Below are 18,225 nucleotides of genomic sequence, written 5' to 3'. Positions count from 1 at the left end.
GTCAGTTGATGGGGTCAGTTGGTGGGGTCAGTTAGTGGGGTCAGTTGATGGGGTCAGTTGGTGGGGTCAGTTGGTGGGGTCAGTTGATGGGGTCAGTTGGTGGGGTCGGTTGGTGGGGTCAGTTGATGGGGTCAGTTGATGGGGTCAGTTGGTGGGGTCAGTTGGTGGGGTCAGTTGGTGGGGTCAGTTGGTGGGGTCAGTTGGTTGGGTCAGTTGGTGGGGTCAGTTGGTGGGTTCAGTTGATGAGGTCAGTTGATGGGGTCAGTTGGTGGGGTCAGTTGGTGGGGTCAGTTGGTGGGGTCAGTTGATGGGGTCAGTTGATGGGGTCAGTTGATGAGGTCAGTTGGTGGGGTCAGTTGGTGGGGTCAGTTGGTGGGGTCAGTTGGTGGGGTCAGTTGGTTCGGTCAGTTGGTTGGGTCAGTTGGTGGGGTCAGTTGGTGGGTCAGTTGATTAGGTCAGTTGGTGGGGTCAGTTGGTGGGGTCAGTTGATGAGGTCAGTTGGTGGGGTCAGTTGATGGGGTCAGTTGATGGGGTCAGTTGGTGGGGTCGGTTGGTGGGGTCAGTTGGTGGGGTCAGTTGGTGGGGTCAGTTGATGGGGTCAGTTGATGGGGTCAGTTGATGGGGTCAGTTGGTGGGGTCAGTTGGTTGGGTCAGTTGGTGGGGTCAGTTGGTGGGGTCAGTTGATGAGGTCAGTTGGTGGGGTCAGTTGATGGGGTCAGTTGATGAGGTCAGTTGGTGGGGTCAGTTGATGAGGTCAGTTGGTGGGGTCAGTTGATGGGGTCAGTTGATGAGGTCAGTTGGTGGGGTCAGTTGATGGGGTCAGTTGGTGGGGTCAGTTGGTGGGGTCAGTTGGTGGGGTCAGTTGATGGGGTCAGTTGATGGGGTCAGTTGGTGGGGTCAGTTGGTGGGGTCAGTTGGTGGGGTCAGTTGGTGGGGTCAGTTGATGGGGTCAGTTGATGGGGTCAGTTGGTGAGGTCAGTTGGTGGGGTCAGTTGGTGGGGTCAGTTAGTGGGGTAAGTTGGTGGAGTTAGTTGAAATATAGGTTCGTGGGGTTAGTTTGAGGGGTCAACTGAAGGGATCGGTTAGTGGCTGACAGTTTGTGCATGGCAGAGATAGGTGGTATAGTGGGTCACTTGATGGGTTTTGTAGGGGGTCATATGTCTGAGGGGGTCAGTTGATGATCTGCTCCTATGGACCGCAAGCCTCACCTGACCCTGTGGATACAGAAGTCGTAGATGGCGTCACGGTTCCCCTCTGGAATCCCAGCCTCCTTAGCGCCGGGTCTGCAGCCGATGATGAGCTTCTCGTACTCTTCAGGCTCGAACAGGTTGGGCACCTCGCCAGAGTTGAGCATGTTGTTGATGTCTTCCAGGAACTCTTCCACCACAATCTGGACATAGTGGAGGTGTCAAACATTCTTCCAATCTGGACATAGTGGAGGTGTCAAACATTCTTCCACCACAATCTGGACATAGTGGAGGTGTCAAACATTCTTCCAATCTGGACATAGTGGGGGTGTCAAACATTCTTCCAATCTGGACATAGTGGAGGTGTCAAACATTCTTCCACCACAATCTGGACATAGTGGAGGTGTCAAACATTCTTCCAATCTGGACATAGTGGAGGTGTCAAACATTCTTCCAATCTGGACATAGTGGGGGTGTCAAACATTCTTCCAATCTGGACATAGTGGAGGTGTCAAACATTCTTCCACCACAATCTGGACATAGTGGAGGTGTCAAACATTCTTCCAATCTGGACATAGTGGAGGTGTCAAACATTCTTCCACCACAATCTGGACATAGTGGAGGTGTCAAACATTCTTCCACCACAATCTGGACATAGTGGAGGTGTCAAACATTCTTCCACCACAATCTGGACATAGTGGAGGTGTCAAACATTCTTCCAATCTGGACATAGTGGAGGTGTCAAACATTCTTCCACCACAATCTGGACATAGTGGAGGTGTCAAACATTCTTCCACCACAATCTGGACATAGTGGAGGTGTCAAACATTCTTCCAATCTGGACATAGTGGAGGTGTCAAACATTCTTCCAATCTGGACATAGTGGAGGTGTCAAACATTCTTCCAATCTGGACAGGAGGGTGGGAACTACAGTGGTGGTGTCAAACATTTTGTTGTTGTTTTGATGGAATCCTGTTTCAAATGTCATGGCTCTCCCTCTACAGATCAGCACGTGACTACACCTAACTACACCTGTCTCCCACCTACACTTGCTAACACCTGTCTTTACATGTCTACACCTACCTGCATCTACACCTGCCTACATTAAACCAGCTGTCGAAACCTGCCAATACATTCCAACACCTGCCTCCCCCTCCCCTCCCCTGTGTGTCAGTGAAGAGGAATATGGTGGGTTTGTTCTGTATCCCACCTGCCTCCCCCTCCCCTCACCTGTGTGTCAGTGAAGAGGAATATGGTGGGTTTGTTCTGTATCCCAGCAGAGTCGTAGAGTTTCTTCAGGTCGTCATGGAAGGACGTGTAGTCGTAACCTCGACACAGCTGGATCTGGAAGCACTGGTACCCGCAGATGTGTGCTGACAGGCTGGGGGCACACACGTCACCATGGCAACAGGCACGTCAACAACACGAGAGGTATGGAATGAGGAGAAATATTTAAATTTGAGACGATTATCATGCTATGTGCTACAGCTGTGATTCAATTGTCGTAGGTGAAAAAATTTAATTAGGTTTTGAGTGAATGAAGCAAGCAGTTACCGCGTGAGTGTTTGTTGAGTCCCTAGTTACCGTGTGAGTGATTGTTGTGTCCCTAGTTACCGTGTGAGTGTTTGTTGTGTCCCTAGTTACCGTGTGAGTGATTGTTGTCCCTAGTTACCGTGTAAGTGATTGTTGTGTCCCTAGTTACCGTGTAAGTGATTGTTGTCCCTAGTTACCGTGTAAGTGATTGTTGTGTCCCTAGTTACCGTGTGAGTGATTGTTGTGTCCCTAGTTACCGTGTAAGTGATTGTTGTGTCCCTAGTTACCGTGTAAGTGATTGTTGTGTCCCTAGTTACCGTGTAAGTGATTGTTGTGTCCCTAGTTACCGTGTGAGTGATTGTTGTGTCCCTAGTTACCGTGTAAGTGATTGTTGTGTCCCTAGTTACCGTGTGAGTGATTGTTGTGTCCCTAGTTACCGTGTAAGTGATTGTTGTGTCCCTAGTTACCGTGTGAGTGATTGTTGTGTCCCTAGTTACCGTGTGAGTGTCTATTGTTGTCCCTAGTTACCGTGTGAGTGACTGTTGTCCCTAGTTACCGTGTGAGTGTCTATTGTTGTCCCTAGTTACCGTGTGAGTGACTGGTGTGTCCCTAGTTACCTTGTGAGTGTCTATTGTTGTCCCTAGTTACCGTGTGAGTGACTGGTGTGTCCCTAGTTACCTTGTGAGTGTCTATTGTTGTCCCTAGTTACCGTGTGAGTGTCTGTTGTTGTCCCTAGTTACCGTGTGAGTGACTGTTTGCCCGTGCCCCCGACCCCCACCAGCAGGGCGTTCCCCCTCTCCTGTTGCACCATCCTGACCAGGCGGGTGATGTGCTCCACAGCGTCCAAGAAAAACACCAGGCGCATCTCTTTGGGGGACGCCATGTTCAGTTCATCTAGGTACTGGGCAGAGGGGGGGGGGGAGAGGTTAGGTCATACGTCGGGATAAATAATGGGCCCTTTACATACACATTTTAAATTATAGGACAACTTTTGACACGTGTGTGACCTACCTTGAACGACCTTTGACAGGTCCCTTAACCGGTCCGACTAAAAGACCGTCAACCAAGCAGAATGAACGAAAAGACCGGCAACCGAGTCGGTCCGACCAAAAGACCGGCAACCAAGCCGGATGAATAAAAAGACCGGCACTTACATCGCCCAGGATGTTTTTCACTTTGTTGATGTCCGTCAGCTCCTCGTAAAACCTCTCCTCAGGGGGCGCGCCCATCTTCATAAAGTTCCCGAACAAAATGGGGTCAGTGACGAAACTCTGGGGCTCCACCGTCTGAAAAGTCGGTCAAGGGTCAAGGTTACGTTCTGTTATAATTCTGTAAATTGTAATAGATTTTAAAATGTAAAATAAAATATTTAGCTGTTAGAAATACGAAGGCGCTTCAATTATAAAAATGCAATTTTGATTTTTACCAACAGACAATCATACAAACAAAGAAAAAACATACGTAGAAAGGAACAGGACCAAATAGCAATGTATCTACTCTGGAGGTACTTCGTTACTGTTTGGCGCAATGTCCGCTATGAGTTTGTCGTATATCACAGCAAACAGACAAACAAACGAATAAAAATAAACCGGGAGTGATCTCCCCTAAACTTTCTCGAATATTCTTATATAAAACAACAGGGGATGGGAACTCGGTATATAGATCTAGTTATGATTTTTAATCCATTTTAAATACTTAAACTTTTTAAAATAGAATAGAATCTCATAGAAAAAAGTATTGCGCACCAAGCGAATGTCGAATAAAGACGTTCATAATGGTGCGCAATATTATTAGTACTTTATAAATTTAGATGCGTTTTTGAGAAATCGGAAATAGCGTAAATTAGTACTTCCCGTCAACGGAAATTACTCAAAATTTAACAGAAGGTAGAAAATTAAATCTTTTACTTACAGGTGAAATTTCATTTATCTATCTGAAATAGTACTCAAGTTATAGGCTTTTGGAAAATTCAAAGTAGAAAAAGTACCACTTCCGGTTATCGGAAATCGCTCAAAAGTTGATACGGATCTACGATTTTGATAAAATACTTATATATGAAATTTCATCAACCTAGCTGTAACGGTACTCAAGTTATCGTGTTTACACACACACAGACACACAGACACACAGACACACAGACATACGGACAAGATTGCAAAATTATGTTTTTCCGTATCAGTGAGGTGTAAAACGTCGAGATTTGTAAAAATCTCGATTTTTTTTTTTTGCACGATTACAATACTTTCTCTATACTACGTATATACGAGAAAGTAAAAAATCCCACCTCGTTGAAGTGTTTGGCCGCGATGTCCGCCATGAGCTTGTGGAAGAAGAACTTGTCCTCGTGGTTGATGAGCCGGTCGTGGAAGACGCGCTGGGTCTCGTGGATGAAGAGACGGAACATCTGGAGCTTCTCACGGAAGATGCCGATGTCAGCCTGCAGGATTCCTGGCAAACAGGAGTCACACGGCACCTCATTAGAGTCACACGGCACTACATTAGAGTCACACGGCACTACATTAGAGTCACACGGCACTTCATTAGAGTCACACGGCACTACATTAGAGTCACATGTCACCTCATTAGAGTCACACGGCACCTCACTAGAGTCACACGGCACTACATTAGAGTCACACGGCACTTCATTAGAGTCACACGGCACTACATTAGAGTCACACGGCACCTCACTAGAGTCACACGGCACTACATTAGAGTCACACGGCACTTCATTAGAGTCACACGGCACTACATTAGAGTCACACGGCACCTCACTAGAGTCACACGGCACTACATTAGAGTCACACGGCACCTCATTAGAGTCACACGGCACCTCACTAGAGTCACACGGCACTACATTAGAGTCACACGGCACCTCACTAGAGTCACACGGCACTACATTAGAGTCACACGGCACCTCATTAGAGTCACACGGCACCTCACTAGAGTCACACGGCACCTCACTAGAGTCACACGGCACCTCACTAGAGTCACACGGCACTTCATTAGAGTCACACGGCACTTCATTAGAGTCACACGGCACTACATTAGAGTCACATGTCACCTCATTAGAGTCACACGGCACTTCACTAGAGTCACACGGCACCTCACTAGAGTCACACGGCACTACATTAGAGTCACACGGCACTACATTAGAGTCACATGTCACCTCATTAGAGTCACACGGCACTTCATTAGAGTCACACGGCACTACATTAGAGTCACACGGCACCTCATTAGAGTCACATGTCACCTCATTAGAGTCACACGGCACCTCACTAGAGTCACACGGCACTACATTAGAGTCACACGGCACTTCATTAGAGTCACACGGCACTACATTAGAGTCACATGTCACCTCATTAGAGTCACACGGCACCTCACTAGAGTCACACGGCGCTTCATTAGAGTCACACGGCACTTCATTAGAGTCACATGGCACTACATTAGAGTCACACGTCACCTCATTAGAGTCACACGGCACTTCATTAGAGTCACGCGTCACTTCACTAATCTCTAAAGCGTAGTACGTTGAATCCTATGTTGAACGACCTTTTAGAGTTAAGTGACCTACCTTGAACGACCTTTTAGAGTTGAGTGACCTACCTTGAACGACCTTTGACACGTGTGTGACCTACCTTGAACGACCTTAGACAGGTCCCTGAGATTGAAGACATAGTGCGACTTGGCTGGGGTGGGCAGCAGGTCTGTACTCAACCGGAAGTAGATCTCTACAGCAGAGTTCACGATGGCGTCAGCCAGACCACGGATATTTCGAGAAAAGTCCGTGAAAAATCCGACGATAATTGCCTGCATCAGACGACATCGACGTGACTATATTTTGTCAGCAGATTACAACCCCCTGTTGGGTAAACCCCCCCCCCCCCCTCTTAATTAACCCCCTGTTAGTTAACCCCCCCCCCTCTTAATTAACCCCCTGTTAGTTCACCCCCTCTTAATTAACCCCCTGTTAGTTCACCCCCCTCTTAATTAACCCCCTGTTAGTTCACCCCTCTCTTAATTAACCCCCTGTTAGTTCACCCCCCTCTTAATTAACCCCCTGTTAGTTCACCCCCCTCTTAATTAACCCCCTGTTAGTTCACCCCCTCTTAATTAACCCCCTGTTAGTTCACCCCCCTCTTAATTAACCCCCTGTTAGTTCACCCCCTCTTAATTAACCCCTGTTAGTTAACTCCCCTCTTAATTAACCCCCTGTCATGCAATGTCCAGAAGATAACGACCAGTGGCTCAAACTTTGTATTGCTAGATGTTCCTCATGACATATTGATGACACCCCTACCTCATCAAACCACAACTTTACACACCCTAGAACTAACGTCATAACTTACATATCCAACATTCCCCACCCTTAACAAACACACTGACGTCCACAGCAACTGACTACCCCGCCCAGCCCCCCCCCCCCCCCTCACCCCACACACACACCACTGACAAATGAACCAACCGAGAAAAGTTGTTTTAGGCTTGTTTCCGTGGGGGACGGGATGCTCAGCATGGTAAAATGGCGGAAAAGTCGGGCAGACACCGGGTTTCTCCCGCCCCCTGGCGGCGAGCAGGCAGCCGACAACGTCACATCCTGTGGGACAGAACAGACGGTTGGACACAGGGGCCACAACCACGAGCAACTTTAAGGTGGGGCCCAAACTTATCTGGATCTCCTTCCATGTCAACACTTATAAGGTGGGGCCCAAACTTATCTGGATCTCCTTCCATGTCAACACTTATAAGGTGGGGCCCAAACTTATCTGGATCTCCTTCCATGTCAACACTTATAAGGTGGGGGCCCAAACGTACCTGGATCTCCTTCCATGTCAACACTTATAAGGTGGCTCCCAAACTTATCTGGATCTCCTTCCATGTCAACACTTATAAGGTGGGGCCCAAACTTATCTGGATCTCCTTCCATGTCAACACTTATAAGGTGGGGCCCAAACTTATCTGGATCTCCTTCCATGTCAACACTTATAAGGTGGGGCCCAAACTTATCTGGATCTCCTTCCATGTCAACACTTATAAGGTGGGGCCCAAACTTATCTGGATCTCCTTCCATGTCAACACTTATAAGGTGGGGCCCAAACTTATCTGGATCTCCTTCCATGTCAACACTTATAAGGTGGGGCCCAAACTTATCTGGATCTCCTTCCATGTCAACACTTATAAGGTGGGGCCCAAACTTATCTGGATCTCCTTCCATGTCAACACTTATAAGGTGGGGCCCAAACTTATCTGGATCTCCTTCCATGTCAACACTTATAAGGTGGGGCCCAAACTTATCTGGATCTACTTCCATGTCAACATTTATAAGGTGGGGGCCCAAACGTACCTGGATCTCCTTCCATTTCAACATAAGGTGGGGGGCCCAAACGTACCTGGATCTCCTTCCATGTCAACATAAGGTGGGGGGCCCAAACGTACCTGGATCTCCTTCCATGTCATGGTGTCCCTGTCGTAGAGCCCCCCAAAGTCCAGGAACTGCCGCAGCAGCTCTATGGGAGGTTGTGACCCGTATGTGTCCAGCTTGGGCATGTTCAGGTCGTCGATGAATATAATCACCCGCTTGCCTTTGGGAGCACCTACAATAACGTCACCGTTTGGTTAGACACAAGATCAAAGTTAAGGTTAAACATTGGAATATAGTCATGTATAAGCACAATGTCGCCCCCCTTCCCCCCCCCCTCCAGTATAAAACTGACCGATAACGTTTTTTCTCCGCTTCTCCAGCCCCCCCCCCCCCACTGACCGATAACGTTTTTTCTCCGCTTCTCCAGCCCCCCCCCCCCCCCCCACACTGACCGATAACGTTTTTTCTCCGCTTCTCCAGCCCCCCCCCCCCCCCCCACACTGACCGATAACGTTTTTTCTCCGCTTCTCCAGCCCCCCCCCCCCTACACTGACCGATAACGTTTTTTCTCCCCTTCTCCAGCCCCCCCCCCCCCACTGACCGATAACGTTTTTTCTCCGCTTCTCCAGCCCCCCCCCCCCCCCCACTGACCGATAACGTTTTTTCTCCGCTTCTCCAGTTTGCCCTCGATCATCTCCTGGGTCCTGTTGCTGCTGGTCTGGGCCGAGAAGTTGATGAAGATGGGCACGTACGACGTTCTCTCAGAGATTCGGTCCAGCAGGTCTCGGGCAATCACGGACTGAAAGGGAAGGCCGTGGTTAATGTCAGTGGCAGCTGGGAGTTGGGTCAGGGGGAGATGTAGTGCGTAGTGATTTAGCTTGCCCCCACCTGCAGTGACTCACCTCGCCCACACCTGCCACCTGCAGTGCGTCACCTTGCCCACACCTGCCACCCGCAGTGCCTCACCTTGCCCACACTTGCCACCTGCAGTGACTCACCTTGCCCACACTTGCCACCTGCAGTGACTCACCTTGCCCACACTTGCCACCTGCAGTGACTCACCTTGCCCACACTTGCCACCTGCAGTGACTCACCTTGCCCACACCTGCCACCTGCAGTGCGTCACCTTGCCCACACCTGCCACCCGCAGTGCCTCACCTTGCCCACACTTGCCACCTGCAGTGACTCACCTTGCCCACACCTGCAGTGACTCACCTTGCCCACACCTGCCACCTGCAGTGCGTCACCTTGCCCACACCTGCCACCCGCAGTGCCTCACCTTGCCCACACTTGCCACCTGCAGTGACTCACCTTGCCCACACCTGCAGTGACTCACCTTGCCCACACCTGCAGTGACTCACCTTGCCCACACCTGCAGTTACTCACCTTGCCCACACCTGCAGTGACTCACCTTGCCCACACCTGCAGTGACTCACCTTGCCCCCCCCCCACCTGCCACCTGCAGTGACTCACCTTGCCCACACCTGCAGTGACTCACCTTGCCCACACCTGCAGTTACTCACCTTGCCCACACCTGCAGTGACTCACCTTGCCCACACCTGCAGTGACTCACCTTGCCCACACCTGCAGTGACTCACCTTGCCCACACCTGCAGTTACTCACCTTGCCCACACCTGCAGTGACTCACCTTGCCCACACCTGCAGTGACTCACCTTGCCCACACCTGCAGTGACTCACCTTGCCCACACCTGCAGTGACTCACCTTGCCCACACCTGCAGTGACTCACCTTGCCCACACCTGCAGTGACTCACCTTGCCCCCCCCCCACCTGCCACCTGCAGTGACTCACCTTGCCCACACCTGTGCCACCTGTGTAGAGCACCGATCTGTTGACAGAGAGCAGACTCTCCAGCAGGTATCCGAACCTGGCCGTGTCGACTGTGGGCACCAACATCTTGAAGAACGAGATGCTCTTGTCGTAACGGAAGGTGCCAACCAGTTTGTCCCACGTGTCCATTTTTTTACTGTCCACATCGATGAAATAGCCCCAGAGTGGATTCGATCCTGGGAGCTGGAGTCATTCAAGCAGTGACTTAAGTGTTTGGACAAGCTCAATTCCCGGACAAAAAAAATGATTCAATGGTTGGGGAGGGGGGAGGGGGTCGATTGATGACATGCAGAAAACATTTCGCGCATACAATTTAGACGTTAGACGCACCCAAACCACACAACCATGAAGTCAGACCCACACAACCATGATGTCAGACCCACACAATCATGAAGTCAGCACCACAAAACCATGACGTCAGCCATACACAATATTGGCATTAGCCCCACACCCACCTTTGCGTCAGCCACACACCTACCTTTGCGTCAGCGTTCTCATCAAACTGCTGCCTGATGAAAACATCGAGCGCCTCCCAATTGTCGTCGTTGATGTTCCCGCCAATGGCCCACAGATAGCAGAAGACAAAGATCTGACACAGCAGACGATTGAGTTTGTTGGGCTCGAGGTTCCAGTCGAAAGATCCAGACTTGGCAAACAGGATGGCCTCAAGGAGCTTACACAAGGTCACAATTTTACTGATCTCAACCTGTGGCCAGGACAAACTCAGGTAAACACAAGGTCACAAGTTTACTGATCTCAAATTATTGACAAGGACAAACTCGGGTGAACGAAGCTAAAACACCGCATTACACAGTCGCCAACACACTCAAACAAATGTTTGAGTTACAAAAATTGTTGTCTTGTCACACAGTTTAGTTATCTGGAGTTAACTAGATCACCCTAACCCTAGATCCACACGTACACATCTTAATGTCGTACACAGAGCAAACAAGCAACTAACCTGTTTGATTGTCTGCGTACATTTTTTGTGTACAAACTGTAGTCCGTCCTCCACATAGGTCTCAAAGAGCCTGAGGATGAACTGGGGGGCGTCGGCTGACATGGAGGGGGCCCAGGCGTCCATCCAGGTCTTGACGTACGGCATCCACTTCAGCTCGTCTGGGTCAACGTACACCATGCCGCACCTGCAACGGTGCATTCAGTGGATTAGTTCAACATTGGGTGGATTAGTTCTACATTCGGTGGATTAGTTCAACATTAGGTGGATTAATTCAACATTCGGTGGATTAGTTAAACATTGGGTGGATTAGTTCAACATTCGGTGGATTAGTTCAACATTAGGTGGATTAATTCAACATTCGGTGGATTAGTTAAACATTGGGTGGATTAGTTCAACATTCGGTGGATTAGTTCAACATTCGGTGGAATAATTCAACATTCGGTGGAATAATTCAACATTGGGTGGATTAGCTAAACATTGGGTGGATTAGTTCAATATTCAGTGGATTAATTGATTTACTATAGAGCATTTCAAGATATTTCAACTCTCACAACTTAATAAAAAAAAAATTATTAGATGCCGTACACACGTACCTTTGTGTTCTGTCGCTCACATACGTCAACCTTTGTGTGAAGGACCTACCTGCTGACCGTGGCTGGAGACGCCACTGCCAGATCCTGGACCTCAAAGACCATGTGGATGTAGGGGGTGAACTTGATCCTCTCGCTGTTGGCCAGACACAGCATCTTGTTGTCGTCCAGCACGGTGTTCATGTTCTCTATCCACAGGGCGTCTACAGGCCCGTCACACACAATCCACTGGTGGTCTTTGGTCGTGTCCTGGGGGGGGGGGGAGAGACGCATCATGGGGTTAAAACTACAGGCATACGATAGGGCTAAATGGTCAACCACAGGCACACGATAGGGCTAAATGGTCAACCACAGGTAAGGATGCCCAGAGAAATGACCTGTGGTAGCCATCAATTACCTGCACACAGAAACGAACTGTGATCCCCATTAATCCATCCTTCCACTCCATGGATAACTTATCCACACCGCCGTAAAGCTCATCCATGGTGATAGACTTGGGGTTCATGATGTACACGTGGACCGGCTGGTAAAACTCGTTGTCGATGTTTTTATTGAACAGGTTGGTCAGCGTGTTCTCGAGTATCTGAAACAGTCAATTCTATTGGCTAGAGGGCCATAGAGTTTCTGGAACGTCCACTTTTATTGGCCAGTCTGAGCAGAACATGTCATATGACTAAGGATCTGTTAAGTTTAGATATAAACGTCAGAAGACAATACCATAGAGGCTGTGTACGAGGTCCCTCATGTATGAGCTTATAACGAGTGAAATGATATGAACTTTGACCCCTCGTGATATGAACTCTGATCCCGTGTGATATGAGCTCTGACCCCGTGTGCTATGAACTCTGACCCTGTATATGACCCCGTGTGCTATAAACTCTGACCCTGTATATAACCGTCTTCCCGCCTCCTGTTGGCCCCACCAGCATGACGCCATGACGGACGATCATCGTCTCGAAGAGCTGGATGACCTTGACAATCTGCGTCTCCACGACCTGGAGCTTCTTCTCCTCCTGCACGTTGATGATCTCCTCCTTCAGCTGACCGTAGTCATGCTCGGGGATGGTCACTCCAGGGAATAAATCGGACAGGATAGCCTGAAACATATGGGATATGGGATGGTCACTCCAGGGAATAAATCGGACAGGATAGCCTGAAACATTATTTAGTGCAGTCCTAGGTAGCATATAAAGTTATAAAATGTGCTTGAAACATTTGTAAAAATGTATTTGTTAACATCCGTTAGTTGACATCCGTCAGTTGACATCCGTCAGTTGACATCCGTCAGTTGACATCCGTCAGTTGACATCCGTCAGTTGACATCCGTCAGTTGACATCCGTCAGTTGACATCCGTCAGTTGACATCCGTCAGTTGACATCCATCAGTTGATATCCCCGCCTGCCAAAAACAAGGTACCTGGAAAAGTTTGGCGTCGTTGGTCAAGAATTTGGGCAGGTTGCTACCTGGAAAAGTTTGGCGTCGTTGGTCAAGAATTTGGGCAGGTTGCTGTCTCTCAGAGCCCGAATGAGCACGACGTCCTCCGACTTGTCCGGGTTCTGACGCTTCAGGGAGCCCGCCATCACGAGGACAGACTTGACGGCTCGCATACCTGCAGCAGACGTCAAGCGGGTTACATCCGGTGATGACGTATAGCCTAACAACCTCTAGCAGTAAAAAAATCCGACTTACCGAAGTCGTAGTGGTCTTGTTGAGACAGCTGTTCACTGCACAATTTGTACATCTGCACCATTTTCTTGGCCAGAATTTTCGAAGATTCAAAACCCTCGGAGTACAGAATAACTTCAGCGATTAGCCCTGGAGAAGGCAACATTTGTGTGTAACTAGAGAAGGCAACATTTGTGTGTAACTAGAGAAGGCAACATTTGTGTGTAACTAGAGAAGGCAACATTTGTGTGTAACTAGAGAAGGCAACATTTGTGTGTAGGTGGAGAAGGCAACATTTGTATGTAGGTGGAGAAGGCAACATTTGTGTGTAACTAGAGAAGGCAACATTTGTGTGTAGGTGGAGAAGGCAACATTTATGTGTAACTAGAGAAGGCAACATTTGTGTGTAACTAGAGAAGGCAACATTTGTGTGTAGGTGGAGAAGGCAACATTTGTGTGTAGGTGGAGAAGGCAACATTTGTGTGTAGGTGGAGAAGGCAACATTTGTATGTAGGTGGAGAAGGCAACATTTGTGTGTAGGTGGAGAAGGCAACATTTGTGTGTAACTAGAGAAGGCAACACTTGTGTGTAACTAGAGAAGGCAACATTTGTATGTAGGTGGAGAAGGCAACATTTGTGTGTAACTAGAGAAGGCAACATTTGTGTGTAGGTGGAGAAGGCAACATTTATGTGTAACTAGAGAAGGCAACATTTGTGTGTAACTAGAGAAGGCAACATTTGTGTGTAGGTGGAGAAGGCAACATTTGTGTGTAGGTGGAGAAGGCAACATTTGTGTGTAACTAGAGAAGGCAACATTTATGTGTAACTAGAGAAGGCAACATTTGTGTGTAACTAGAGAAGGCAACATTTGTGTGTAACTAGAGAAGGCAACATTTGTGTGTAACTAGAGAAGGCAACATTTGTGTGTAGGTGGAGAAGGCAACATTTGTGTGTAGGTGGAGAAGGCAACATTTGTGTGTAACTAGAGAAGGCAACATTTGTGTGTAACTGGAGAAGGCAACATTTATGTGTAACTGGAGAAGGCAACATTTGTGTGTAACTAGAGAAGGCAACATTTGTGTGTAACTAGAGAAGGCAACATTTGTGTGTAACTAGAGAAGGCAACATTTGTGTGTAGGTGGAGAAGGCAACATTTGTGTGTAGGTGGAGAAGGCAACATTTGTGTGTAACTAGAGAAGGCAACATTTGTGTGTAACTGGAGAAGGCAACATTTGTATGTAGGTGGAGAAGGCAACATTTGTGTGTAGGTGGAGAAGGCAACATTTGTATGTAACTGGAGAAGGCAACATTTGTGTGTAACTAGAGAAGGCAACATTTGTGTGTAACTAGAGAAGGCAACATTTATGTGTAACTAGAGAAGGCAACATTTGTGTGTAGGTGGAGAAGGCAACATTTGTGTGTAGGTGGAGAAGGCAACATTTGTATGTAACTGGAGAAGGCAACATTTGTGTGTAACTAGAGAAGGCAACATGTGTGTGTAACTAGAGAAGGCAACATTTGTGTGTAACTAGAGAAGGCAACATTTGTGTGTAACTAGAGAAGGCAACATTTGTGTGTAGGTGGAGAAGGCAACATTTGTATGTAACTGGAGAAGGCAACATTTGTGTGTAACTAGAGAAGGCAACATTTGTGTGTAACTGGAGAAGGCAACATTTGTATGTAACTGGAGAAGGCAACATTTGTGTGTAACTAGAGAAGGCAACATTTGTGTGTAACTAGAGAAGGCAACATTTGTGTGTAGGTGGAGAAGGCAACATTTGTGTGTAGGTGGAGAAGGCAACATTTGTATGTAACTGGAGAAGGCAACATTTGTGTGTAACTAGAGAAGGCAACATGTGTGTGTAACTAGAGAAGGCAACATTTGTGTGTAACTAGATAAGGCAACATTTGTGTGTAACTAGATAAGGCAACATTTGTGTGTAGGTGGAGAAGGCAACATTTGTGTGTAACTAGATAAGGCAACATTTGTGTGTAACTAGATAAGGCAACATTTGTGTGTAACTAGATAAGGCAACATTTGTGTGTAGTTGGAGAAGGCAACATTTGTGTGTACGTGGAGAAGGCAACATTTGTGTGTAACTAGATAAGGCAACATTTGTGTGTAACTAGATAAGGCAACATTTGTGTGTAGGTGGAGAAGGCAACATTTGTGTGTAACTAGAGAAGGCAACATTTGTGTGTAACTAGATAAGGCAACATTTGTATGTAGGTGGAGAAGGCAACATTTGTATGTAACTGGAGAAGGCAACATTTGTGTGTAACAAGATAAGGCAACATTTGTGTGTAGGTGGAGAAGGCAACATTTGTGTGTAACTAGAGAAGGCAACATTTGTGTGTAGGTGGAGAAGGCAACATTTGTGTGTAACTAGAGAAGGCAACATTTATGTGTAGGTGGAGAAGGCAACATGTGTGTAACTAGAGAAGGCAACATTTGTGTGTAACCAGAGAAGGCAACATTTGTGTGTAACTAGAGAAGGCAACATTTGTGTGTAGGTGGAGAAGGCAACATTTGTGTGTAACTAGAGAAGGCAACATTTATGTGTAACTAGAGAAGGCAACATTTGTGTGTAACTAGAGCAGGCAACATTTGTGTGTAACTAGAGAAGGCAACATTTGTGTGTAACTAGAGAAGGCAACATTTATGTGTAACTAGAGAAGGCAACATTTGTGTGTAACTAGAGAAGGCAACATTTGTGTGTAACTAGAGAAGGCAACATTTATGTGTAACTAGAGAAGGCAACATTTGTGTGTAACTAGAGAAGGCAACATTTGTGTGTAGGTGGAGAAGGCAACATTTGTGTGTAACTAGAGAAGGCAACATTTGTGTGTAACTAGAGAAGGCAACATTTGTGTGTAGGTGGAGAAGGCAACATTTGTGTGTAACTAGAGAAGGCAACATTTGTGTGTAACTAGAGAAGGCAACATTTGTGTGTAGGTGGAGAAGGCAACATTTGTGTGTAACTAGAGAAGGCAACATTTGTGTGTAGGTGGAGAAGGCAACATTTGTGTGTAACTAGAGAAGGCAACATTTGTGTGTAACTAGAGAAGGCAACATTTGTGTGTAACTAGAGAAGGCAACATTTGTGTGTAACTAGAGAAGGCAACATTTGTGTGTAGGTGGAGAAGGCAACATTTGTGTGTAACTAGAGAAGGCAACATTTGTGTGTAACTAGAGAAGGCAACATTTGTGTGTAGGTGGAGAAGGCAACATTTGTGTGTAACTAGAGAAGGCAACATTTGTGTGTAACTAGAGAAGGCAACATTTGTGTGTAGGTGGAGAAGGCAACATTTGTGTGTAACTAGAGAAGGCAACATTTGTGTGTAACTAGAGAAGGCAACATTTGTGTGTAACTTTCAGACAAGAAATGTGGAGCAAATTAAACGGGTCGAGCAAGTGAAGGTGTGTCGCAAACATAAAGAAGAAATACACTGACACCAAGGCTGCATGTGTGTAGAGAGAAATGTCCAGTGACAAGTAAAACTGTACGAACGTACGAGAAGACATGCCAACACTGACCGTAGTCGGGGACCATCATAGAGATGGGCCTGAAGAGAGCCGATAGATTGTCCGGCAGCTCCGTGCGTCCAGCGTAGCCGGGGTTCATGGTGATGAAAGCAGCACAGGTGTGGACCAGTTTGATCTCTCGGCCCTCGAACATGAACCTGTTCGACTGTTGGGACATTTTTAGTTACATGAACCTGTTCGACTGTTGGGAAATTACATTTTTAGTTACATGAACCTGTTCGACTGTTGGGATATTACATCTTTAGTTACATGAACCTGTTCGACTGTTGGGACATTACATCTTTAGTTACATGAACCTGTTTGACTGTAGGGACATTACATTAGTTACATGAACCTGTTCGACTGTTGGGACATTACATCTTTAGTTACATGAACCTGTTTGACTGTAGGGACATTACATTAGTTACATGAACCTGTTCGACTGTTGGGACATTACATCTTTAGTTACATGAACCTGTTCGACTGTTGGGACATTACATCTTTAGTTACATGAACCTGTTTGACTGTAGGGACATTACATTAGTTACATGAACCTGTTCGACTGTTGGGACATTACATCTTTAGTTACATGAACCTGTTCGACTGTTGGGACATTACATCTTTAGTTACATGAACCTGTTCGACAGTTGGGACATTAAATTTTTAGTTACATGAACCTGTTCGACTGTTGGGACATTACATCTTTAGTTACATGAACCTGTTCGACTGTTGGGACATTACATCTTTAGTTACATGAACCTGTTTGACTGTAGGGACATTACATCTTTAGTTACATGAACCTGTTCGACTGTTGGGACATTACATCTTTAGTTACATGAACCTGTTCGACTGTTGGGACATTACATTTTTAGTTACATGAACCTGTTCGACTGTTGGGACATTACATCTTTAGTTACATGAACTTGTTCGACTGTTGGGACATTACATTTTTAGTTACATGAACCTGTTCGACAGTTGGGACATTACATCTTTAGTTACATGAACCTGTTCGACTGTTGGGACATTACATCTTTAGTTACATGAACCTGTTCGACTGTTGGGACATTACATCTTTAGTTACATGAACCTGTTCGACTGTTGGGACATTACATTTTTAGTTATATGAACCTGTTCGACTGTTGGGACATTACATTTTTAGTTACATGAACCTGTTCGACTGTTGGGACATTACATTTTTAGTTACATGAACCTGTTCGACTGTTGGGACATTACATCTTTAGTTACATGAACCTGTTCGACTGTTGGGACATTACATCTTTAGTTACATGAACCTGTTCGACTGTTGGGACATTACATTTTTAGTTACATGAACCTGTTCGACTGTTGGGATATTACATTTTTAGTTACATGAACCTGTTCGACTGTTGGGACATTTTTAGTTACATGAACCTGTTCGACTGTTGGGACATTACATTTTTAGTTACATGAACCTGTTCGACTGTTGGGACATTACATCTTTAGTTACATGAACCTGTTTGACTGTAGGGACATTACATTAGTTACATGAACCTGTTCGACTGTTGGGACATTACA

The 18,225-nt window shown here is 46.8% G+C and overlaps 1 protein-coding gene across 1 annotated transcript in view; it reads right to left on the bottom strand.

Moving 5' to 3' along the window:
* LOC131956080 (dynein axonemal heavy chain 6) overlaps positions 1–18,225 on the bottom strand; it is a 68,244-nt gene that overhangs the window by 33,839 nt on the left and 16,180 nt on the right. The window contains exons 13-30 of the mRNA XM_059320466.1: positions 16,684–16,837; positions 13,170–13,295; positions 12,944–13,089; positions 12,364–12,576; positions 11,877–12,062; positions 11,532–11,728; positions 10,890–11,073; positions 10,407–10,634; positions 9,890–10,111; positions 8,731–8,878; positions 8,154–8,311; positions 7,183–7,314; positions 6,356–6,527; positions 5,005–5,168; positions 3,875–4,006; positions 3,461–3,621; positions 2,418–2,568; positions 1,209–1,390 (exon numbers count right to left, since the gene is read on the bottom strand). Of these exons, the coding sequence (XP_059176449.1) occupies positions 1,209–1,390; positions 2,418–2,568; positions 3,461–3,621; positions 3,875–4,006; positions 5,005–5,168; positions 6,356–6,527; positions 7,183–7,314; positions 8,154–8,311; positions 8,731–8,878; positions 9,890–10,111; positions 10,407–10,634; positions 10,890–11,073; positions 11,532–11,728; positions 11,877–12,062; positions 12,364–12,576; positions 12,944–13,089; positions 13,170–13,295; positions 16,684–16,837 (3,056 nt within the window). The remainder of the gene's footprint in view (positions 1–1,208; positions 1,391–2,417; positions 2,569–3,460; positions 3,622–3,874; positions 4,007–5,004; positions 5,169–6,355; positions 6,528–7,182; positions 7,315–8,153; positions 8,312–8,730; positions 8,879–9,889; positions 10,112–10,406; positions 10,635–10,889; positions 11,074–11,531; positions 11,729–11,876; positions 12,063–12,363; positions 12,577–12,943; positions 13,090–13,169; positions 13,296–16,683; positions 16,838–18,225) is intronic.

The sequence above is a fragment of the Physella acuta genome, unplaced genomic scaffold (genome assembly GCF_028476545.2).
Source record: "Physella acuta isolate Inbredline_101_S28 unplaced genomic scaffold, ASM2847654v3 ptg001126l, whole genome shotgun sequence".
Lineage (NCBI taxonomy): Eukaryota > Metazoa > Mollusca > Gastropoda > Physidae > Physella > Physella acuta.
Note: the sequence above shows the minus strand (reverse complement) of the source record. Positions and strands in the feature narration are given on the sequence as shown.